The 19,969-nt window shown below is 45.6% G+C and overlaps 1 protein-coding gene across 1 annotated transcript in view; it reads right to left on the bottom strand.

The window, feature by feature from the left end:
* Positions 1–19,969, bottom strand: part of FRMD3 (FERM domain containing 3) — a 275,763-nt gene that overhangs the window by 52,383 nt on the left and 203,411 nt on the right. Inside the window, exons 7-12 of the mRNA XM_058565583.1 lie at positions 18,219–18,306; positions 16,375–16,463; positions 13,298–13,361; positions 12,380–12,468; positions 861–935; positions 476–544 (exon numbers count right to left, since the gene is read on the bottom strand). Coding sequence (XP_058421566.1) covers positions 476–544; positions 861–935; positions 12,380–12,468; positions 13,298–13,361; positions 16,375–16,463; positions 18,219–18,306 — 474 coding nt within the window. The remainder of the gene's footprint in view (positions 1–475; positions 545–860; positions 936–12,379; positions 12,469–13,297; positions 13,362–16,374; positions 16,464–18,218; positions 18,307–19,969) is intronic.

Genomic DNA, 19,969 nt, shown 5'->3' with positions numbered 1-19,969 from the left:
TTCCTCTGAGTGACTTTTGGGAGTAAAGAGTCCAATGAGAGGCGAGCACCCTCGCCCCCCTCATGTGAAATAGCCCAGAAGGAGTCAGGCTGATGAGAACTGGCCAAGTCTGAGGAACAGAGGCAGGAACAGAGAGCAGCTCTAAGAGGACATGCTGAAAGACTCAGCCAGGAGATGTCACAGCCGTGCTTCACACATGTCCTGTTCGTTCATGTGACACTCCAGGCTGAATCAAGCAGACGACTCCCCACAGAGCAAGTAACTCAAAATGGAGCCCAGCCGCACTCATGCCACGGCCCTGCCAAATCTGAGGGAGATTTCCAGCGATAGTGTCATGCCTGGAACCAGAGACGAAAACAATAGACAGCTGGTGCCCTTACGCCCTGTCCTGTTATAGAGGATTTGGCAAAGCCAGCCTTGAAATCCCTCTGTCCACCCCAGAAGCCTCCCGAGCCCTGGGGAGCACCCCACTCACCTGTGCACCTCCGGAGGCTCCCTCTGGATTTTAGAGCTCGCCTCCACCACCTCTTTGGCAACTTTACCGCTGCAAAAGACAGAAACCCAACGTCTGTGAAATGGATGCTCAGAGCAGAAGGGGAAGGCTGTGCACACATATCTTTTTTTTTTTAACTTCACAATGGTCTGACCCGGCACTAGGGATCCACACCTTCTCTTCCTCCACGAGGGGAAGTTACTGCAGAGTTTGAGGGTGCCTGTGAGTGTAAGAAGTGAGTGGAGTGGAAAGGGAGGACCAAAACAGCCCACAAGCCAACGGGCACTGATTTACTAGCAAAATATTCAAAGGTAAATGGCTGCCCCCACCCCAAGCCCGTCGTCAACATGGAACCATGGGTACCCACCTATATCGAAATCTACTTCCTTTAAAAAATATCTTGCTGCTTGACACAGTCTTGATCTGACTCGATTTTGCATACCTTTAAGAAAAAGCAAAGCAAGGTTGGTAGTGACGTTGGAAAGTCCAAGTGGGACAAGCTACAGAGCATGGTAAACAGATATTTTTGACGGAAAGAAAGAAATACGTTTTATCATGTGACTCAGTGTGCACGCACACACAAACCTGAAAGAAAACTTCCTCAAAAGAATGGTTACTTTCATTATGTGTATTGCAATCTGATCTTTTCTATGCCATCTCTTTTCATTCTTTTAAATGCTGGCGATGACCCACACGTTTGGTCTCATAATCCATTACCGGGTCATGACCTGCAAACAGGACCAGGCAATACTGATGATCGGAAGGGATTCTTCCCCATTTCTATTTGAAAGCTATGAAGGACTGGCTGTGTCACATGGCATCATTCAGTTCCTTGCTGTGTGGGCAATTTCTTGGCTGTGCCTTAACCAACACTGCAGCAGAAGAAAGCTTCCCGGTGACCCAGGTCACTCACTAGGTCACAAAGAACCTACCTGTTGTGTACTGCCTGAGAGAGGGCATGAGGGGCCCATGTCACCATGGGAATGGCCTCTGGCTTCTGAGTATTCCCCAGCTAAGTCACCATGACCCAGTGCTCTTTCAAAGAACCCGCCCTGGTAGATGACTAAGATACACGAGGAACGAGAAGCCAGCCAAGCACTGATTCAGCACGTCTGAGCCCTACCCATAAATACATACACAACAACAGCACTCTGAAAAACAATCTGGGACATGGGCGGCCCGGAGGCTGCCCATGGGGCACTAAATTACTGTGGGGGCTGAGGATGGCTCCAGTTAGTCACTTGAAGGCTTAGGCAATTAAATCCAACAAGTTAGACAGAATGGTCTCTCAGAGTTCAGGATCATTTTTAAATATTGACAGTTATAAAATCTTAATTTAAAAAGCACCACAAAACAGTGTGCTCTATACAATTCTGAGCAGAGACAGGCACACAGCAGGGCTCTGGCAAGAAGTTTGCCTGCGGGCAGATCCCCACCCCTGAGGTCTTGAAGCCTTTGTTCATTCCCTCGGCAATTGTTAACCTAATGCCTGTGGCTCTGGGCACCACATTGAGCTCAGGGAAGACACACATCTCCGCGGTCTCTGCATTCCTGGGGTATAAAGGCCTAGAGGGGAAATGGATATTAATCTAGAAACCATGCAAATAAGTAACAAATGTAAATTGCAAGCTATGGTGCAGCTGTGAAAGGAAAGATGCACTGCGAGCATGGGGGGTGGGGGACTGATCCAGTCTAGGGGCCTGGGAAGGTGCCCTGAGCTGAGATCTGGGGGAAGGAAGGTTACCCAGGGCAGGACAGTGGGCAGTGTTCCAGGCAGAAGGCCCAGCAGGCACAAAAGCCCTGAGCCTGAGCCCTGGGGGAACTAAAAGAAGATCTGATGTGACGTGTATTTCCCCAGGGTATTACTATTATTGTTATTACTATGAGTGCGCGTGCACACACACACACATTTTTCCCCTTAATTTACCAGGATCTGATCTTGAGCTGTCTTTGTTAAGGATTTTAGTCTTTGACCTCAGAACAATGGAACACCATAGTAACTAACACTCATTTGCAAAGAAGCCCCTTCTCCCATCCACCTCTGCAAACAGCCTGGGCCAAGAGAGAGGGGCACTGGCAACAAAGGACGAGAAGGAGAGTGAGATGGGCAGGGGAGGGGGTGCAGGCCCTGGGAGGGGGATTCCTGTCAAGGCAAGGCCCAGAGAAGATAGCGTGGGAGCCCTAAAGACAGGCCGGAGCACAGGAGAGCCACACCTGGATGCTCTGGACACCTGGGACAGGCAGCACAGGCCGCTGGCCAGAGCTGGGTTACAGACCACACCCAGCGAAGAGGAGAATCCCTAGCAAGCCGGCTGACGTGGGCCAGCATCGCACCGTGCCCTCCTCCTCGCTTAAGGACGCGCCTGCTCTGACTCCTCTGCCCTCTGAGCCCAAGAGGGCTGTGGGCCCGACACAGTAATTGCTGGAGCTGAGAAAAGGGTCGCCACCACCTCCCTCTCCTCGTCTTCTTGGCAGGGCTGTAGCTCCCAAGTCCTTGGAGGTTGGGGAGGAGAGAGCTTTAAAGGAGCTTCTGCTTTTTTAATGTTTGTTGTTGTTGTTGTTCTAGGTTCCTAAAGATCCTTGGGGCAAGGTAGTCTGCTAAAAAGAAGATTATTAGGGGGCCAGCCTGGTGGCGCAAGCGGTTAAGTGCGCGCGCTCCGCTGCGGCGGTCTGGGGTTTGCAGGTTTGGATCTCGGGCGCGCACCGATGCACCACTTGTTAAGCCGTGCTGTGGCGGCGTCCCATATAAAATAGAGGAAGATGGCCACGGATGTTAGCTCAGGGCCAATCTTCCTCAAGAAAAAAGGGGAGGATTGGCATCAGATGTTAGCTCAGGGCTAGTCCTCCTCACAAAAGAAAACAAACAAACAAAAAAAACAAGATTATTAGGAGCCCTAATTGGAGTTTTTGAAATTCAAATTCAACTCTGTGCCCAGTTTATAGAAGATACTAGAAGCTCAAAGGAATGTGGCCAGCACAGCAGTTCTAGGGAACCTCTCTGGGGAGAGGTGGGCGGCTCTGTTTTTCACTGGTTCAGCCTCAGCTCCGCCCTGCCAGGCCCCAGAGATGCCACTGCCTTCTCCTTACACCCAGAGCGGCCTTGGCAGGAGGCCTCAGCCCTGCATCGCATCGTCCCAAACCCTCAAAGACCCTCAAGAAAAACAGGTCAGAAGACATATTCTCACAGAGAGAGCCAAGAGTTGTCTGCTCAGCATGAGAGGAGTGAAAAAAGCCTTGGCTTCTTTCTGACAGCTGATTGCCCTGGGTGATTATTCCTGTCACTTGATTTGCTCAGAGACACTCTCCCAAGAGCTTTATCACCAATTCCCTGCCCTCACAAATGTCCACGTAGACTCCCCATAATGTCTGGGTTGAGATCTTTAACAGAATTTTAACAGGGGAGTTTATTCTGAGAACTTGAACACAGAAATCAACTGGGAATTGGGAAACCCAGACAATGGGATGGAGAGAAATAGACGGGGGAAGGAGAAAGGTGGCTGTGTTACAGGACACGTGTCTAGTTGTTCCCAAACCTGGCCGCGCAGCAGCAGCACCCAGAGTAGGGGTTAAAAACACCGGTTCTCAGGCTCCATCACTAGAGATCCTCATTTAGCAGGTCTGGAGAGGGGCCCAGGGGTTCCTATTTTTGTCAGACAACCCAAGGTCATTCCAAGGCAGCCCACTTGTGAAACCGGCTAACAGCCATTGATGATTAAGCAGCTAGTAACTATGGGGGATTGGAATTTGCGAACTCAAAATATGTCTCTGCCTGAATGACATTTTGACCCCCAACCCCACCAACTAACCAAAGGAGTTTGGGATGGGAGGCCTGCCCTCAGAAAAGGCCATTACTATAGACATCTCCGGGTACCTGGGTGGGTCGTGCTAAGCCCATTCTTAGTTCTAGTTATCCTTTATGAGAGACATTTACAGTTGTAAAGAAAATCTCCATTTGTAAAGGTATCTTCTTCCCTGCACCAGGAAGAAGGGGTGATGTCCTTACCTAGAAACTTATCAGAATGGAAAGTGAGGACTTAAATCTGCACAATAAACTTACTCATTGTTAACTGTGCTGTTTGGGCAATATGCTTTCCGACTCCCACTAGGTTCCTATGGATGACATCTCCCTGGAGCCTGGGTTACCATGGTAATGGGTGTTTGAGCTATTTTTTTCAGGAACTGAACCCCTTGTCCACTTCAGGCTGGATTAAGACCACCAACCCATCAACTGGGCCCTTTTGACGGCAAGAGGTTGGAACTCCCCCCTCCGGGCACGCTAATGCCGCCAATTCTGTGAAGATGTGTCCTTCAAAGAGGCATGAAGGCTGACTACGCGTGCGCAGATCATCAATTACCTCATCTCTCCTCACCTCCAATCATTTCAGACCACCTTTCCCCCTTCCCCATAAATACCCCTGAGTCCCTATTTCCAGGGAGGCAGATTTGAGACTTGTTCTCCAGTTTTCCTCACTTGGCTGCCTTGTGATTAAACCCTCTCTCTCTGCAATCTCGTCGTCTCGGTGATTGGCTGTCTGGGCAGCGGGCAAAAATGGACCTGGTGCGGTAACACTTGCATTTGAGAACCTCTGAGTCCCTGTATTCTCCTTGAAGACTCGAGCAGTGGCATCTTCCTTGAAAGAGCAGAGGTCCGTATTTTTAACAGCTTTTGGTCCTGTGAAGTCAGGTCATATCAAGACATGTAGATTTTCTGTACCTCAGTTTCTCCACGAATTTTTTAAAGGGGGGGTATTATAGTACCTAATTCATGGTGTTCTGAGGAGGGTTACATGAGATCAAATGCCGTGAAAGCACCTGGCACACCACCTGCTCATTATAGGAGTGCTTCTCCTCCCTCCCTCCCTCATATCTCTCTCCAGGCCCTCCACTGCCTTCTCACGACTGAGCCACTACAGCCAATCCTCTCAGTCATGGAGATTCCAGGAACCATGTCCAACACTCTGAAAGCCAGAAAGAGGCCCTCGTGCTCCAACTTAGCTGATGTGTTCCGGCGCTCTGTTTCCCAGGCTCTCACATCAACAACGAGCCCAGAGCAAAAGTCTTCTTCCCACTACAGGCCGTGAAGGCACAATCTAGTAGAAACAGCAATTCCCTCCCCTCCAGCCTTCTTCCCCGCCTGCCCTCTCCCCACCTCCACCTCCCCGTCAAAATCCCACCACAAAAGTGTTGACTATTCTCAAACATCTGACCTCACAGAGAAATCCAGGCAGTCCCCAATTTACCAACACCTGACCTGGGAACAACTGTGTATTTAACTGGTGGCCTGGTCACACTCACCTTTCTGCTGTCACAGCTCTCCACTGCTCCCCACCCCAGAACTGCCAGGGCAGCTACTGTACCCAGAGACCCCTTCCCATGGCACCAGAGAGCTCTCCTGCCCAGTTCTGACATCAAAGCTGTCCTTTAAATGGGGTAACTCGTGAGATGTGCCATGCGTCCAGACAGTGTCTGGCACAGGCACAGTGTTCGCTGAGTGTCAGTATCACACGATGCACACACAGCACAGCTCTGCAGGAGCACACCCCCTCACCCTGCCTCTAACTTCTCCTCTGGAACCTACCACTACAGGGGCTGGGGGTGGAGGCCAGATTAGGTGCTGGGGAGACAACGGGGGGTGTTCTAAGAGGCCACTTCTAGAATTAACAATACAATTTCCCATTGAAATCATGGTTTAGGGGTTCCGCAGTAATCATAGCAACGACGACCTGCGTTATTATGGAGCACTTACTATGGGCCACGCACCATCCAAAGCACCTTCAATATGCTAATTGATTTTATCCTCACAGCTCTCTCCTAGGAAGAAGCAATCCACATTTTTACATGAGGAAACTGAGGCACAGAAGGGTTAAGTCACTTAACTATGGTCACATGATAGAAGCTGGAGGAATCAGGCTGCAAACCCAGGTTTGTCTGTATTTTCAAAATAATGCTTTAGCCATGCAGGTTCTCATACTTCAGAGAGCAACCGAATCACTTTTATAACAAAAGTTTCTGATTCAATAGTTTGGGGTAGAGCCTAAGAATCTGCATTTATAACAAGTTCCCAGGAGATGCTGATGCTCCTCCAGGGACTCAACTTTGAGAATCACTGGATTAGAGCATTTCAACCCTAGGCTGCACGTTAGCACCACTGCGGGAACTTTTATTACTACCAACATCTGGACCTCTTATCCCAGGTTCTGACTTGTTAAAACAGCTTTCTGGAGAATTAACTCATATACCATAAAGTTCACTTTCTTAGATTGTACACTTCAGTGGTTTTCATAACTCACAAAGTTAAAAAAAAATCATCGAAAAACATTTTCATCATCCCAAAAACAACCCTCCCATACCCATTGGCACTCACTCTCCATTTCCCCTCCTCATCTCCCCCACTCCCAGGGCTAGAGGACTACTAATTTACTTTCTGTCTCTAAATATTTGCCTATTCTGGACATTTCATATAAATGGAACCATATGATATATGACATTTTGTGACTGGCTTCTTTCACTTAGCATACTGTTTTCAAGGCTCATCCTTGTTGTAGCATGAATCAGCACTTCACTTCTTTTTAAGGCGGAATAATATTCCATTGTATGGATATACCACTTTCTTTTATCCATTCATCAGCTGATGGGCATTTGGGTTGTTTCCACATTTTAGTCATTATGAACAATGTTGCCATGAACATTTGTGCACAAGCTTTTGCAAGGACCCAGATTCTGATTTAACTGGGTCTGGGGTAGGGTCCACAGTGTTGGTATTTTTCCAAAGCTCCCCAGGTGATTCTAACGTGCAGTCAGGGCTGAGAACCACTGGTTTAGAACATTGTTACTCAAAGTGTGGACCATGGGCCTGCAGCACAGCATCACCAGGGAGCTTATTATAAATATGGGCTCTCATGCCCCACCCAGACCCCCTGAACCAGAATCCACATTCTAACAAGATCTCCAGGTCATTCACGTGCTTGCTAAAGTGTGAGAGGCACTGGTTTAGGGAGCTGCTGTGGGTCCTTATCTACCAAGTGCAATCTTGTTCTTCTGACAAAATGCACACCAAACTCTAGATATGAAATTTATTAGGGACTGCCTTTATCCCCTGCACACAATTCTATACAAAGTTGGGGACAGAGAGTGCCATCTGAGCCTCCACCGTGTCCCCAGTGCCCAGCACAGTGCACGTATAAAGCAGGTGTGAGATAAAGATTCCTCAAATGGAAACACCAGTGAGCCCCTGAGCCCTGCAGGGCGTCCAGTGTGCTTTAGGGGAACCAGCGCCCAGAGAAGGCGAGCTCCAGTGCCGGGGCGGGGGGGCAGCACCTAGAAAACACATGGCATAAAGGAAGCTCTGAAATAGTGACTGAGTCTGTGCCAAGGATCTCCTGGGGTTTGGAGCAGGAGCGAAAAATCAGAGTTTCTGCTTCTGGGCTCCATTCCCAGGCAGCAGATCTCAGAGCCAGGGCTTTCCAACCTGATTGGTGGCCCGGGGCCAGCTGACAACCAGCAGCACATTCATGTCTTAAAAGCACACTAGGAAATTCCCAGGCACCAGCCAGCGGGTCCCATGGCAAGTGAAGTGGAAAAGCAGGGAGCAAACCACCCCCAACCCAGGAAACAGGATGAGGGCCTTGCTCTGCCAGCAGAAACCATTAAAATGCAGTGCCAGTCGGACAGAGCTGGAAGCAGGGCCAGGACCTCTGCCCGGAAAAGGGACGGAGCAACAGAGGAAGCAGGCACCCTCCCCAAAGCTTAACAGAGTCGGAGCCCTTCAGAATCAAAGGACTGGGCTCTGCAACCAACTGGCGCTCAAAAAACTTTCATTAGTGGAGGGGTAGCAGCTGTAGTCATAGCAGCAGCTACCACTTATCGGTGGTCAGTGCACCTGGCAGAACTAAACACTGCAGGCAGGTATTAAACAATCACATTTTGAAGATGAAAATAAAGATGATGCTCAAAGAGTCTAAGTGCTTTGTTCCAGGCTCTACTGCGAGTAAGCAACAGAGTCAAGATTCAAACCCAAGCCCACTTGCTTCCATAGCCCACACTCGGCAACGCCAGGCCACAGTGAGGCAAGCAAATCATGGCTGAGTTCCACTGCCTTCCGTTCTACAGATGAGAAGGCTGAGGCCAGAGACTTGTCCAAGGTCACACAGCTGGGTCAGAACAAGCGCTATCTTTCCTTCTTACTAAGGAATTGGGATGGTTATGAGACAATGCAGGAAGAAAAGGTTCTGGTAAATCTCAGATCAGCACAAATATTAGGGGTCAGAAGTCCTAATGAGAGAGACGGGGTAGCCCAGCCTAACCAAAGCAGAGGTGCTGATGCGAGGACTCCATCAACCCTATGCAGTGCCACTTGTGCTCACAGCTAAACTCTCTGGGACTTCAGAAACATCCACAGATGACTAGAGGGGATTTCTTCGATATGCCCAGTTGGCCTATTTGGTGATAGAATTATCAGACTGACCTCTTTGCTAGCTGCCAGCTAATCAGCGTACCCAAAATGTGCAAAACAGATTCCCCAGATTGCAGTTTTTTCTCCCCACTTCCTCTCTTTCCACTCTGCTTTTTTTACCTGACTCCATCTACCAAGTGACTCCCTCCACATGATAAGACAACATGTGTGCAAAAGAACTACCTAATGTCCTAAGTTCTTCTTTTATAGAGACCCTATGATTTCACTAAAGGATCTGCAAGTCTGTGCTCAACTCCTCCCAAGTAGGACTTACTGAGTGCTGCCGTCTGCTCCGTGTTCTCCTTTACAACTCTCTGCCCTCAGCTTGTCTGTGGGTCAGCAGCAATCAACCACATCTGTCACTCCTCTGCCGTCTTGTTCACGATGGCTGAGCCCTCCGTCCGGCCTCAAGATCTCCTGGCCCCTCATCTCCTCCCTTTCTACTTCATCTACCCTCTGCTCCAGTCTTGTGTAGCTGCTCATCCTCCCCAAAGTAAGTCTTCCACTTCCCGCCTTGGTCCCTTGCTCAGGTCAATGTCCTTCCTCCACTCAAAAGGGCCTTCTACCTCCAACTCCCCCAGCAGCGAGACTCACCTCCTCCTATGGGGTCCCTTGGGGAATTTCATCAGCACCTCCCTTTTAGTCTCTCATGAAATACAAGTCTCTGGAGGACAGAAACCATGCCTGATCAGTTTGATACAGAAAATATTTTTTGAGTGCCTGGGGTTTTTAGGAAATACAGAGATAAACAGAATCTAGTTCCTACCCTCAGGGAGATCAAATCTAGTACAGATATGACATAAAAATCTACAATAAAATAGCGTCACGATATACCTTACTTTTACTTTTAGGTTCCATCTACCAACTCCCTCATTTGTGAGAAAATAGTCATTCAAAATACTAACTAAATATCTCTAAGTTATCCTTTAACAGGAACCAGATGATTTCATTAAAGGTAGAAAAGAAGAGCTCCAAAAGCTTAGGCTCTAAGAACAGTTTGTCAGTTTCTTAAAAAGTTAAGTATAAAGTTACCCTTTGACCCAGAAATTTCACTCCTAGGTATAACTTTCACATGGATATTCATAGCAGCATTATTCATAATATCTAAAAAGAAGGAACAACCCAAATGTCCATCAACTGATGAATGGATCAACAAAATGCAGCGTATTCAAACAGTAGAATATTATTCAGCCATAAAAAGAAATGAAGTACTGATACATGCTACAACATGGATGAACCTCGAAAACATTACCTTAAGTGAAAGAAGCCAGGCACAAAAGGCCACATAGTTTATGATTCCATTTATATGAAATGTCCAGACTATATGAAATCTATAACCACAGAAAGTAGATGTGTGGTTGCCAAGGTCTGGGGACAGGGAGGAATGGGGAGTGACCTCTAATGGGTACAGGCTTTCTTTTGGGGGTGATAAAAACGTTCTGGAATTAGATAGGGGTGATGGTTGCATAACTTTGTGAATTGTACTAAAACCCACTGAATGTATAATTTTAAAGGGTGAATTTTATGGTATATGAGTATTATCTCAACTTTAAAAATAATTAAAAACAAAAACAAAAAATGTGCAGGCTCCACCCAAAGACTAAGAGCACTAAACCCTCTGCATTTCTCTCTCTCAGCTCTCATGTGAAGGAGAGGTCTAGACGTGCTGATTTTTTCAGAGGCTATCAGGTATCCTTTTTCGTGTGCGAGGAAGATTAGCCCTGAGCTAACATCTGCTGCCAATCCCCCTCTTTTTGCTGAGGAAGATTGGCCCTGGGCTAACATCCATGCCCATCTTCCTCTACTTTATGTGGGATGCCTGCCACAGCATGGCTTGATGAGTGGTGCGTAGGTCTGCGCCCGGGATCCGAACCTGCGAACCCCGGGCTGCCCAAGCCAAGCACGAACCAAACCACTATGCCACCGGGCCAGCCCCTGGATATCCTTTTTTATCAGCTCCAAAACACCCCAGGGGATCTACGGATGCCTTGAGGTGCAGATGGTTATGGGAAGTTCTGATATACATCATCATTCCTAGAAGCACATTTTGTGGATCATCTCATGCAAAGGTTTTCAAATTATGCTCTTGATATAGGGTCTGCCAGGGACTGAGGGCTTTCTCAGGACACGGGGCTCTCAAAACTAAACCTGGGAAAGTTCTAGGCAAATGGGACAACTGGTGATCCAAGCTCCTGAGGAGCAGTGAGCAATGGGCAAAGGGTCTCCAGTCCCCAGTCCCAACCCTGGTCCCTACCAACAACCACAGCTTTTCTATTCTGATCTCTTTTATGTACTAGGCTTTACCTATACTTCTGTTAAAGGAAAAGAGTTCTGTGGCTGAAAATCATTGTCCAAGCCATTATTCTCCTGACGGTCCTAGTCAGCCAAAGCCCAGGAGGTTCAGAGACTCAGCATTTTCAGGGAGGTGAATCTAATGAGTAAGACAGAATCTCAGTGTGGGGAGACTGAGGAAACGCCACCTGGATGAGCTCCAGAGGTTGGCAGTGCTGATACGCTGGGCAGGGCTGGGCTAGGTTCTTAACTGCGTCCATTGCCACTGCTCTTCCAATCAGCAAGTGTGTCTCAGAGAGGAGAAGCTGGAACTCAGTGGAAAGATCCTATACTTGAACCTCTTTTGAAACCTGAGAGCTTTATGGATGGTTTCTGAAGTCCTGTCCAGCACTGACTTTCTATGATCCTAGGCTCTGATGGCGTTCCATCTGTGGCTCTGATGGCATAAACCTTTGGTTCTCATCTCCATATACAAAGGCTTCTTACTCTGAACATGTGTGACTCTCTGCCAAAGGTTTCTTTTTCTGGTTGTGAGAGCACATTCAACCCACACTCAGAGTAAGTCAGATGTGCCAGAGAATATTAACTCTGCCCTCCAAAGCGGCCCTCCACCAAAATGAATGGGGAATTGGTAGAGAAACAGCCCGGCCTCTTTGCTGGTCAGTGGGAGAACTTGGAGGCATGTTCTGCGGTCTGCCAGAGTTCCCCACAGAGCTGAGCCCAGCACCCCACAGTAGTGACCTGCTCAATAACACACCCTACGTTGCTTGCTTCCCCATGTCCCTTGGTACATTCAGGGACCACATCTCAAAGAAACTACTTGCTCCAAACTCTTCTCAACGTCCGCTTCTGAGGGGGGCACCCAACCAAAATTAGATCCTGTGACATGTTGAATGAAAACAGCAACGTCAGGAAACAAAAGCCCACAGCAGTTCTACGGTAAAGGCCCAACATAGAGCTCAGGACTTGGTCGGGCCAACAGTGGTTGGGAGCCACCCTGAACAATGCACCAAACTCATAATTCACTTACATATAATAAAAATGACTGTATTGAAAGAAATGAGTATGCAGCTGTTTGCAAAACATAAAGAGCTCCAAGGGTGCTTTTAAAACCTATGATTAAATGAATAAAAGCTACTTACTTATAAAAGGCCTGGTTCTCCACCCCACACTTCCAAAGATGTTTGCAGGCAGCTGGTGTTGAAGTATGGAATGCCAACATGGCTTTTTTCTAATAAAAAATAACAGAACAAGAAAGAGCAGGTTAAACACAGCTTATATTTTTCATGTTTTTCCTTTAGGTATTTACCTCTTTGTATCCCGCCACCTACCAAACAGATTTGAAGTAACTAATGAAGTACTATGTTCTTAAAAGTGTCCTTAAAGTGGTATCCCCCCTCCCTCCCCCCTTGCAGACATCACTAACCTATCTAGGCCCTGTTTCTAATAAAAGCAGCCTTGCAATCCTTCTCAACACTCCGGGCACCATCTACCCCTCAATCAGACTTGGATTAGTTTAAAAACTATTTGCCATCCTTGAATAACTAGTGCTTCAACTGAAAACTAGGGTCAAGAAAATCTGCAAGCTTCCATCCCTAGCTCTGAGGCTCAAAGTTTCAGTAATGGCCTCCTCCCAAACGCGTTCCCTGAAAAATGAACCCAACCCGTATCTATCTGGTAACTCCTTTTGTTCCCAGGACTAATAGGCTCTGTTTATAAACTCTAACCAGCACTGGTTGATATCTAGCTTTGTAAGTATTTTTCACTTGTTTCACAAATCTGTATTTTGGCAAATTATAGAGGTGAGGGAGGTTCCATTTTCCATTTCTCAAGTCTATCCCAGTGTATTTTTCACACAGGGGTATATGGCCAACATTGCTCACTGACTTTATTCTTAAATGTGCAAACTCAGTGTTTATTTGTTTACCTCTAAAATGTTTTCAGCATATAGCTTCCATTATCATCACAAACTTTAAAGCTACAAATCTCAGGGCACATTTTATGCTTGAACTTCTCTCATGCACACACAACAACAGGCAGTTAGAAAAGCAGTATCTGACCTCCTTCTGGGTGCCAATCACATAAAATGTCTTTCCTTCAAACTTCAACTTGCAGACATCCGGCCTAAGAAAAGAAAATCCCTTTGGGTAAGAAGGAAAAAAAAAGTGGCAGCTAACCAAGGTACCTGGCCTTCCCATAGGAATCCGGCTGACTCATAAACGTCAAGCAGACTGCAGTGAAACAAGATATTATCTTATCATCGGTGAAGGCCTAATGAGCAGCGAAAACCCCCAAGTGAATTATATAGCAATTTTCTTCCCAAGAGAGGATCCATAGGCAGCTCAGATTTATTTATTCCATTTTTTACAGTTAAGCTGCACCTTTCTTCCATGGAGCTCTAGAAGTTTCGTGAACATTAATGACCAAAACAATATTAATTGGCCAGCCCACTTTGCGAGGTCGGAAGAATGTGATTGTTTCAGACTCAGCTAATGAAATGACATAGATTCACAATATCTGTCTCCCTCATCCTTTTACATCCATCTCCAAGAAACTCACACACCACACTGCAAAATTTTCATTTCTGCTCTCCCTGTTTATAAAACAATAGTGTTATTAGATATTGAGATACTCAAAATTGTGAGGACAACTTGACGAATTGTAGTCAAAAGAGCGACTTTAGGTTCCATCTTAAGGAGCTGCTTGATTAAAATCTGCCTGAAATGTAGACCCCAGGTCACCTCCTGGGTGAGAAGACACGTGTAAAGACAGGAGAGAATTCTATTTTTATTCCTTTGATCTAATTCCTGGGATAGTGATGTGTGTGCCCCTGTGCTTTTCCGGGGGAAAAAGAACAGTGAGGTCACATTAAATTGTTTTAACTTAGGAGAGGATTTGTGGGAGTGACAAAGCTCAATGGATGTCAAAAAAAACCCAAACTAAGATTAATGTGGGAAGAAAATTTGTTTTAGCAACATGTACATGGCTGTTATAAATGCATGTGCCTAAGCAGAGGCTGGAAAGGATGAGGATGACATCAGGACCCCACCAGGAACACCAAGATGTAGAACCAGAAACAAATGGTCTGGAGATTGTCCATCTCAACTCTTCATGGACCCAGGAAGAAACTGAAGCCCAAAGAGGAGAGACTTGCAATTAATTTGCACTTGAGATATGTCAGGTTCTAATCTAACTACTCCAGAGCTCAAGCAATTCAGAAACCTGAGGATCTAACACCCTTTGGATCCCTAAGACTTTTGTAGGCCCAGAGTGGGATGGGGGAAGTCCTCGAATTACCTATACTCCCCAAAGTCTGTAGGAATCCCTAGGGATCTTATTCTGGAATGGACTGAAGGGTGACTAACATTGGAGCTTCTTTACAAGGTGCTGAAACAGAGAAGAAAACTGGGTAACACCATCACGTTACACGTATATAACGTCATAGTTCACAAATTGCATCGTTCTTACACACACTATTTCATTTGCTTCTCCCTCATCTCCTTCCATCCTTATAAGGCAGTTAGATATAATTGATACCCATTTTATGGATGAGTACATTGAGACTCAGAAGCTAAGTGATTTATTAAAGGCAAACGAGTTTTGAGAATGTTAATTGTGGAAGAAGAGAACAAGTGGGCACAGAGGGGAGTTGAAAGTATGAATTGAGTAAAAGGCAGTGATAGAGAGGGCTGATCATAAAAAAGAGCAGGAGGTGTAGGGAGTGGAGTGGGCATTAGCGGACTGATGCTGGTGGAGAAGGTTTGAAGGGAAGGCAGGTGCGAAGAGGAGACAAGAAGAGGTAGGGGGAGGACTTGATAAAGAGGTGGTAGAAAGATCCTGAAGCTAAAAGAACCATGAAACTGAGGTTCAGGTAAGTGCAAAAGAGCATTTCCAAGCCAGGACTGAGGATGGATGCCCACTGGCCTATCAAGAATAACTTCAGACCCAAGGGCTCAGGCCAAAGCAGCAAGCCCACCACCCAGTGAGATGTAACAGGGGTGAGAAGCCTGTCAAGGACCATCAGAGAGGGAGCTGAATCCAGCTGAAGGTAAGAACAAGACTAAGCCTTTACAATATTCCACATATAATGTTTAGCCTTCTTCATTCTTAACAAAACCATTTTGCTCCTTGATTGGACCATGGGTGCTGCTGGTCACCTACCCCACTCCATCCTCCCACTTTTTTACTGACAAAACCTAGACTTTATTCTTCTTTGAGGTCAGGCAGATTATGCTCTTCCCAGACTCAAGAGGATTAACCAACTTGATTTGAGCAACCCAGTAATGGAGTTCCCATTCTTCTTGGAAGGATTGGTTTAAATAGGTGCATATGACCCAATCCTGCCCAATTAGATACACAGGAAGTCCCTTCAGGGTTTCTGAAAAAGTTATCCTTGTTTTAATAGGAGACAAATGGAATGGGCTGCTCTCCTCCAGGCTCTGGGTGTTACTGTGTGAAGATGTGATGGCCAGAGTTGCACGCGTGGCCATATTATGAGCACGAGCCTGGGGACAAAAGACACCAACCTGGGATGGCAGAGAAGAAAAGGAAGCAACCCAAGTTCTTCACAGTGTTGTTGGAAAGTTAAGTTAATGGACTGTGAAACTGCCCAATGTCTGGAATTTTTGCTGTGTGAGATAGTCAGTCCTCTTACTTGTAAGCCATTGTGAGTAGATATTCCTGTTACTTTGAGCCAAATGCATGTTCAGTGATACACTGGATAACAAAAGGTGAGTTTGCAGCAAGGATTCAACAGAAGAAAGTGGACAGAAGTGAGTGGGAGAGAGTGGGTCCTGCATTGCTCGAGAGATTTTGCACCTTACCCGCCCTGACCCACTCCACGGTCAGTCCTCTGGCCAGAGCAGAAGCTACTGGTAAGGAAACACTGGACACTTTCTCTTCGGAGGCACCCCAGGTCTCCTGCGTTGACTCCTTAGGTTGACAAATCCAATTCCCCACTAAGACAGGGCAGCCTAGATTGGGTTTCATTTATAGGTGACAAATCCCTTTATAAATGAAGCTCCGAGGCAAAGAAATGGACACTAGGCATTCTACATGATGTTTCCAAAAAATGTCAAAGGCAGGGAAAGACCAACAAGACTAAGAAAAACGGTAAGCCAGTTTTCCAAAGACTCACCATTTTACCAAATGGATTCTCTTATTTCCCTGGAATACCACAAAGCCTGCAGCAGTGAATCCTAAAAATGTTGTTGTGCCTGTTGAATCCTGAAAAAATAGAAATAAAAACTTATTAGGATTGAGGAAAATGAATGATAAATGGTATGCTTACTCATCCTCAATCTGGGTTAATTTCAGATTAATTCCGATGATTATAGCAATAAATTAAGTTTCTGAGCTGAGACTTCTAAGGACGGGACTTCTAGAATCTAGGTGAGGTCCAAGAATGCGTAGCTTTTCCCTTTGAGGAACAGAACTTCCGCCTCACCAGGAACCTCCTGGGAAAACACAGATTAGTCCCAAACCACCACTTCTACTTCCAAGCGCCTTCTGGGGCCGCCTGAGTTCTCCGATCTGCCCTGTAATGTGGGTAAATTGTTCTTGGTGGCCATCAGCCCTGAAACCAAAGATGCTATGAAAGCAAAGCCCTGAGCATCTGATCCAGCTTGATTCAATCCCACACAGGATTTCTGGCAATTTTGTTATAAAGATATGTCCAGAAAGGCCTAGTTGTTTCCAGGTTTTACCAAGAACATCAAGCATCGATAAGTTAAGTAAAGGCAAAGGAACAACAACAAGAAAAATCAAATCAGTCTCCAAGCAATAAGTACAATAAATAGAGAGGCACAAATTTGTGGATAAAATGTAATTCACTAAATGGAATAACCTAATTGATACCATTACGAGGAAGGGGCATCTGGCAAATATTCTAAAATAATTGTGTGGTTATACCTGAAACTAATATAATATAGTATGTCAACTATACTTCAACAAAGAAAATAAATAAAAATCACTCAAATAAATTAAATAAATAAATTAGCTCAATGAAATGAAAATAAAACAAAACAAATAATTGTGTGAGCAGAGCAGGAAGATGCACATACCAACGTGGGCAAGTACCACCGGCTCTCTGCCTTGGCTGCACATTGGAATCATCTGGGGAGCCTGGTCTGCACTCCCACAGATCCTGATGTAATTGGGCAACAGGAGTTGCTGAAGCTCTAAAGAGCAGCCTGAGCTGAGGGCTATGGGACGAGTACTTCACCAAATCCCATTAGCTGGTCCCATCTGGGTAAAGAAATGTTCCAGCATGACTCAAAAACGTACCTGTAAAAGCCTGGCTGATATAAACACTTAGTTTAGGATTCAGGTTAGTGCCTGGTTGATGTGTAGGTTAGGATATAGAAAGGAGGATATTGTTTTCATAAAACATTTCTGGCAAATGTGTGCATGAGCATCACCCTGGGAGCTCGTTAAAAAGGCAGATTCCCCAGTGGCACCCCCAGCAACTCTGACTCAGTAGTTTGGAGTAGGGCCCAGGTGATTCGGATACACATGGTCTGGGTTTCACGTTTGACAGAAATACTGTCAAATAATATGAGTAAAGGAAAAAAGAAAAACAAATACTCCTAATGTCAAAATATAATTTTAAATCTTTTTTTTTTTCTTCTACCTTCCCATTTTTTAAGACTGCATTCTTGCTGGCAATGGCCTGCAGAATAAATCTGTTAGGATCCAGTAACTTCTCAGGGGTAAAATCATCAACTTGATGAATGAATCCATGTAGGTTAATTTAGGAAAATGTAGCAACTACACAGAAATTAGCAAGCAATTGGAAGACTCCAATGGAGAGAATTAACCACCAAAATGTGCGACTGCAGCCCACTCTTGTCCCTTCCAATCAGGGGCAGTCAGTCAGGCTGTGGAAATGTCCTAGGAGGGGTCTTCCGGGCCTGCACACCTGTTAACTCTCTTTTGGGCAAAACAATGATTAAATATCGACCTGCTATGAGGGGCAATTACCTTGCATGGGTGGGGATCCACCCCATAGGTTTCCAAAGTGTGAGCTTTCAGGAGTAAGTTAAATTCAGCAACCGGTGGGCTCTGGCCTCTAAACACAAGAAAAGTTTAGTGTGTTAATATGGAAAATAATAGAAACATGGATTCCCTTCCTTCAACAAAATGTGAGATCCTAAACTAAACAAAGAGAGAAATCCCTATATAAACAGTAATTAGTCAGACTAATCACTATTTCTCACCACAAGGAGCCCTTTGCTATGGAATCTGAGCTCATGTTCCCTGGCTAATTGTTCCATAATAAACTCACATGTACTCTGAGGACTCCAGTGACCCATACAGTTAATCAAGGTTATCAAGTTACCAATTAGTAGGCCCTTGCAAATTCAATCTTAATATGAAATAAAACACAGCATCTGTTCTTTCCTACTCATTTAAAAAGATTATCCAGGGTAAATGGCATTCCTACTTGCTCAGGGTAGAAAGTGGGCAATCCTGTTACCCCATCAATAAGCCCAAAACAGAGCCATCCCGCTAGAAAAAACTGTCAACCATTCCATTGGAAAGCCCTGGATTTTCAAAGGAAATCTCAGCCACTAGTCCTAGCACTGTCCTCCAGGGTGGTAAACAAGGTCTTGGCCTTGTCGGGGGTGGGGGGAGGGGGGCGGGCAGACAACAAATAGAGATGGCTGTGAAGGCCTTTCGGGCTGACTTCCAAACCACGACTGGGCAGCATTTCAGACTCTGCTTTGACCAACATTAATATCCCACATGTATCTTAGAGAATCTGAACCACTCCCCAAAGATAACCATATAACCCTAACAACCAAGAAGAGTTTGCTAAGGAAAATAACAGGAATTCATTTTCATTTTCAAAATGTAACACTATACTGCAATATCAGATCTATTTCCACCCAAGCTTCTCCCCAAAGATGGATTCTCCCACCCCCTCAAGACAGCTAAGAGTCATCATGCCTCTAAATCAAAATGGTATCCCATCTACCTTCCTCATAAAGCCTTTTGAGATCTTCTCTTACCTGAGTGGACTGAAATTTCACTCTTCTATGTCTAAGGAGCATCTTTATTTATACACCCTGATCAGCACTGTGGGACCCTTTCAATCCAACAACTCCTATCTTTCTTGGGCCTTTGATTCTTTTATTCCTCTCCCAACCTCCTCCCTCACCCCAACCACCTCCCTCTTCTCTCCTTTGCGAGGCCCTAGTAAATGGACTGTGAGGCTCCTAGATCTATTCTCCATGTCTTTTTAACCTCTGTTTCATTCTTTAAATCTGTCATTTTTGTACTATATTCTGAATTATTTCTTAATTCAAACCTCCAATTGCTAATTTATTCTTCAGCTGTGTGCATCCTGCTTTTCATCCCATTTATGAGTTTTTTTTTTTTTTTAACATCAATTATTTCATTTCCAATGTACTATCTGTTTCGCTCTTGAAATAGCTGCCTGTTCTTATTTTATAGACTAAATTCCTCTGAGGAAACCCACTTTAAAAGAAACAAAGTCCAATCCTGTTTGCTTCATTGGTGCTGCTTTCTTGGTGACGTCCTTGGTGTGCTGAGTCAGTGTCTCTCATTCATTGAGTTGATGTTTCTGTAAGTGTTTGCTGATTCTTGTTGGGATGCACATCTTTGTATCTGATGTTATTTGTTGAATGCAGTGGCCGACAGAGATTGTAGGGTAGGGTAGGATGTGCCATATGGGAAGAGTATGTGTTAGTAACTTGATTTCAGGCTGA

This window comes from Diceros bicornis, chromosome 22 (genome assembly GCF_020826845.1).
Source record: "Diceros bicornis minor isolate mBicDic1 chromosome 22, mDicBic1.mat.cur, whole genome shotgun sequence".
Lineage (NCBI taxonomy): Eukaryota > Metazoa > Chordata > Mammalia > Perissodactyla > Rhinocerotidae > Diceros > Diceros bicornis.
The sequence above is the reverse complement of the archived record's forward strand: the minus strand, read 5'-3'. Positions and strand labels throughout refer to the sequence as shown.